Source organism: Alosa pseudoharengus, unplaced genomic scaffold (genome assembly GCF_046254945.1).
Source record: "Alosa pseudoharengus isolate Yale_2024_CS ecotype anadromous, Long Island Sound unplaced genomic scaffold, YU_APseudo_1.1 YU_APseudo_1.1_scf_6, whole genome shotgun sequence".
NCBI classification, from domain to species: Eukaryota; Metazoa; Chordata; class Actinopteri; order Clupeiformes; family Clupeidae; genus Alosa; species Alosa pseudoharengus.
Genome location: NW_027468848.1, coordinates 16,616,918 through 16,621,893, shown reverse-complemented (window position 1 = coordinate 16,621,893; position 4,976 = coordinate 16,616,918). Strand labels below are relative to the sequence as shown.

Genomic DNA, 4,976 nt, shown 5'->3' with positions numbered 1-4,976 from the left:
GCAAAGGTGAATGCAACATACAGAGATTCACATCCTTGTACTTAAAGGGGTGGTTCAGGATTTTGGACATAGGACCTCATTTCCAAGTTAGCAAGTGTGATATTTATTAGTGGGGACCGTTTTCAACACGTTTCATCCAGTCCTTCTAGTTGCAGAGTTCGCAGTTGCTAGGCTAGCGCAAGTCATCAGTATGTGTTAGCCTGCCACTAAAAACAGTCTTACCCACTCCAAAGTACACCCGAGGCAAATAAATTATAACGCCAGACAATCGATGTAAATGTCCAAAATCCCGAACCACCCCTTTAACATCCACTCTCTTCTGCTTTTGTCAACAAACATACGGTACACACAAACACAGGCACATGCATACGCATACTATATCTGCACACACTGATTTGATTCCTCTGTGTGTAGGAGATGTTGTTGAAGAGAGCAGCAGATCTCGTGGAGGCACTGTACGGGAATCCCCACAGCAATCAGGTACTGCTGATCAACTTCAGTTTGCATGTTACAGTGTTGTGGTTGTGTTGTGTAAAATGTCATCACACACCTCCTCCAGCCACTTGAGACACTCACACTTTTTGCATAATGCATGTTGTCTTCATAATGTCTGACATATCTCTGTATGTGTGTGTGTGTGTGTGTGTGTGTGTGTGTGTGTGTGTGTGTAGGACATGCTGCTGAAGCGGGCTGCGGACATAGCGGAGGCTCTCTACAGCGTTCCGCGACCTCACAGTCAGCTCCAGGCTCTGCCCTCCTCGCCCGCCCATGGCAGTGTGATGGGCATCAGCTCCTACCCGCCGCCTCAGCTGGGCATCAGCGTACCTGAACCACAGAGCGCCAGCCAGGGTGAGGGCAGACATTGATATCCACATAGCAAACACACGCACACACACACAGAAAGGCACACACACACACGCACACACACACACACACACAGAAAGGCACACACACACACGCACACACACATACACACACACACACAGAAAGGCACACACACACACGCACACACACACACACATATACAAACACACACACAGAAAAACACACACACACACGCACACACACACACACACACACAGAAAGACACCCCTACAACACACATAACATATGCAATATCCAACTGGCGCACACACACCATCAAATACAATATCAGAATCACATCAGAATGAATGACACATGCAATGCTCAATTCTGATGTACTTCTGATGTCATTTCTTTATTTTCACTGTCACCCAAATAAACTGTAAAGCCAGTCAATATATACTTGCATATACATGCAGGAACAGAAATGTAAAATGTAAAAGGAACAGTAATGTAAAATGTAATAGTTTTTAGAGGTCAATACCGTAATTCTTTTTCCATGCCATCCTCTGCCACTCCACAGGCTACATGCGTAACTCCAGTAGCCTCTCTCCACGGGGGTACCCCTCTGCTTCCACGCCCCAGCAGTCAGGGTATGCCAGCGGGGGGATGGGTGGTGGCTACAGTGCCGTGCCCATGAGCAGCCTGGGAGTACCAGGGTCGCCAGGGTTCAGTAACGCCTCTCCATCAGCTTCTCCTTATGGCAGTAAGTATTCTACTTTTCATTCCATGTTCCGTCTCTCTCTCTCTCTCATTATATATGTTTATCTTGCCCTCTCTGTCACTGTCTCTAACTCTGCACTTTTTCAGTGTTTCTCTGTTTGTGTCCCACACTATACTGCTGTGCTTTTTAGGGATGCACTGTTATATCAGCTTAATCTCAGTATCAGCCGATATGACTTGTTAACTGTTATCAACTATCAAGCTATAGGTAGATAGATAGATAGATAGATAGATACTTTATTGATCCCCAAGGGGAAATTCAAGATATGATATGATATGGTATTGATATGACTTCACCCATGGCAATGGCTGATCTATATATCTTATGTCACATCAACTAAACTAAACAAAGTAAACAAATAAAGAAAGAAATATTGGTTTCGATATTGGCCCAGAATTTCACAATTGTTGCACCCATAGTGTGTTTACATGTCTAAAGCTAGAGAAAGGCAAAAAAGGCATATTACCAAAATTTGTTTCCCAACCTTAGCATCATAATGGGCGTAGACTTGCGCCACTTTACCTTTATTAACTGATAATAAATTGCATCGGCAGGCAAGAAACAAAGTATTTACCTTTGCTGTATAAATTTACACATTCTTCCAACTGCAACTTTTTTGATGTTTGAAGGTGTTGCTACTACTGTTGTGCGGCTGTACCACAGCCACTTTTGATTTCGAAACTATTGCCATCCCGTTTCATCACTGATTGGCCCGTGATCCTGGTGGCTGAGGGAAAAGTTTGTGTATTGTGAGGGGCCAGACTAGTATCTCAGTGAAATGAAAATGAGCCAGGCTAGGATTTTTATAATCCCAGTCTTTTATCATCTTTTCTAATTGTATTTCCCCCCCCCCATGTCACAGTGATGCCATCTAGTCCAGTCCCCGGGTCGGGCTCGTCCTCCTCTCTGCTGCCGTTCTCCTCTTTCCCCACCTCTTCCTCCTCAGCCAAACAGAAGAGCGCGTTTGCGCCGGTCCTCCGCCCCCAGGGGTCACCCTCCCCTGTTTGCCCCAGCTCTGGCAACAGCTTCAGAGGTAACATACTCGCATAGCCAAGTGCAAACAACTAACAAACAAACAAATGCAAACAAACAAATGCACACGTAGCCACATACAGACAAGCACACACACTACATGCTGTAGACACCTAGTCAAGCACACACACTACATGCTGTAGACACCTAGTCAAGCACACACACTACATGCTGTAGACACCTAGTCAAGCACACACACACATAGAGACAGAGGCAGAAAGATCCGATCTTGACCATTTCATGCCTTTAATGCCAAGCGTGAACGCCCTCAATCCACAGATGAGGTCCGGTCATTAGATGGTCAGGAACGCATTTGATCGGATAGTAATGTGAACAGAAATGCATCCTGGGCCTGATTTTAAACTATCTACTCAATCGTTATCTCCTGCATAACATGCCAATAGCTCACATTAGGCTAAAACCACACACTTAAAACCCTGCTTTCTTAATATAAAATTAATAATAAAGAAACAATCGGACATGATATAGCCCTATGTTGCGTAGGCTATTAATTAAATAGTTTCTTACAGATTGCACTCAACTTGTCTGACACACAAGCCGACATGAGCCTAAATACCAATTACATTTATAAATGTCAAAAGGCACTTCAAACCCCCACATTATGAGAGTTTTAATGTCCAACAAGCAACAAAAGTAGTTTAAATAAGAATAGTTTATTAAGATTGCAACCCAAGTTAATATGATGAGAGCTGAGGAGGCTGAATCCTTTACCTCAGACTCTCATCAACGAGGAATAAGAAGACAAAAATCTGTTTGCAATCTGTTGGCTATCTTCCAATGAAGAATAATCCGCAAGGACATGTTATAGCAATTAGATTAGCCCCAATTTGAAAACTTTACTGTTAAAGATGACCACAGAACCCCACAATTTCGGCGCGGTGGCTCTCAGTGGTTGCTGTGCTCAATATAAATCTGTGATTAATATGCACATATCACATACATTCACAAGACCTAAGAAATCTATTGTTACCAACCATTACAAGCTAGCTTGTCAGGAAGGGGTTTAAATAACACTCTAATAGGCTACATTTTAGCTATGGAGAGTGGGCCTGTCTAATACGGACACTCACACATGCATGGGTCAGGTGGCTGATGATGGATATATTTTAATGTTTCTGAAAAAAGGAATCACTACAAAGATCAGTACAGCAAAGTTTTGTGTATGTAGTGAGAAGTTGTATCTTTGATTTAGGCTACGGATCTCCTCTTGGATTTCAATAAAGTGAAAGCATAACAAAATAAGGTAAAGTTTAGCACGTTCAAATAACCTGGCTATCCCTAATTCAAAATACTTGCACACTTGGTGGTTACAAAAATGCACCGTTGCTCTTGTGCGGGGGGAGTAAGATCATCTACCAGGTGTGAATGGAGCCATACATAGTCAAGTGTACAACGCAAACAAACAAACACACACGCGCGCATGCACACACACACACACACAGTCTAGCGCACACTCACTTACAAATTTGTTTGTTACGAACACACACACACACACACACAAACACATATATACACATACAGGACATCCTCATTAAATCCCTACATTCCTCTCGGAAGTCTGTCTTACACATAAAATTAGATGCACACAAATAACAGACACAAAGTGTATATGTTCCAGTGTATGCAACTCAAACGGCGTATTCTATTCTCTCAGCAGCAATGACAGGCCTGGTGGTCCCACCCATGTAAAGAAGAACCAATCATCTCTTTCTCAGCAACAGCCCTGACCAATTACAAACTCTACAGCCAGCCTAGGCTCAGGGCTGCAGGCACACTTCGAACATCACTGCCTGTCAACAAATCCCAGAGGCCTTTCTAAATCTCCAGACATTCCTCAGAGAGAAGCCAGCAAAATGCAGTGGAACCTGCAGAAGGCTCTCCAAGTCTCTGTGACTGAAGCACACGGTTGATGTAACTACAGTAAAAGGGGGTTTTGGGCATGTGAGAAGTGCGGATAAACTATGAATCTGCTTCTTGCATCTTGCAAAGAAGCTGCCATGTTTCTTCTTCCTTTCACATCAACATCAGTACACATTCACTCACACACACACACACACACACACACACACACACACAGACACACACACAAACATACAACATGTGTTACCTAATTATGTTTGCAGTAGCAGGTTCTTTGCAAGAGACACATTTCACTGCAAGAGACTTTTTTCATCAGTCTACAGGACTTGAAATCCAGGGTTGACATAAATTACTTCATATAAGGATTTATTTAAAATTAAAAAAAACTATATAAGTTATTATGATAGTTTTAGAAATAATATAAGCCTTTTTTCTAATTCATATAATTATGACCATGTTATTGCATTTATTTTGT

At 42.7% G+C, this 4,976-nt stretch overlaps 1 protein-coding gene across 6 annotated transcripts in view; it reads left to right on the top strand.

Annotated features, from left to right (window-relative positions):
* Positions 1-4,330, top strand: part of LOC143105613 (transcription factor COE2-like) — a 24,765-nt gene extending 20,435 nt beyond the window's left edge. For 3 of the 6 annotated variants that reach the window (XM_076269643.1, XM_076269642.1, XM_076269641.1), the window contains 6 exons: positions 1-6; positions 415-480; positions 672-849; positions 1,388-1,570; positions 2,451-2,621; positions 4,299-4,330. The exon at positions 1-6 is cut by the window's left edge and continues 83 nt beyond it. In XM_076269643.1, the coding sequence (XP_076125758.1) occupies positions 1-6; positions 415-480; positions 672-849; positions 1,388-1,570; positions 2,451-2,621; positions 4,299-4,330 (636 nt within the window). Of the gene's footprint in view, positions 7-414; positions 481-671; positions 856-1,387; positions 1,571-2,450; positions 2,622-4,298 lie in introns of all 6 variants that reach the window. The other 3 variants (XM_076269644.1, XM_076269640.1, XM_076269645.1) reach the window with 3 other exon arrangements.
* The last annotated feature ends 646 nt before the right edge of the window (positions 4,331-4,976 follow it).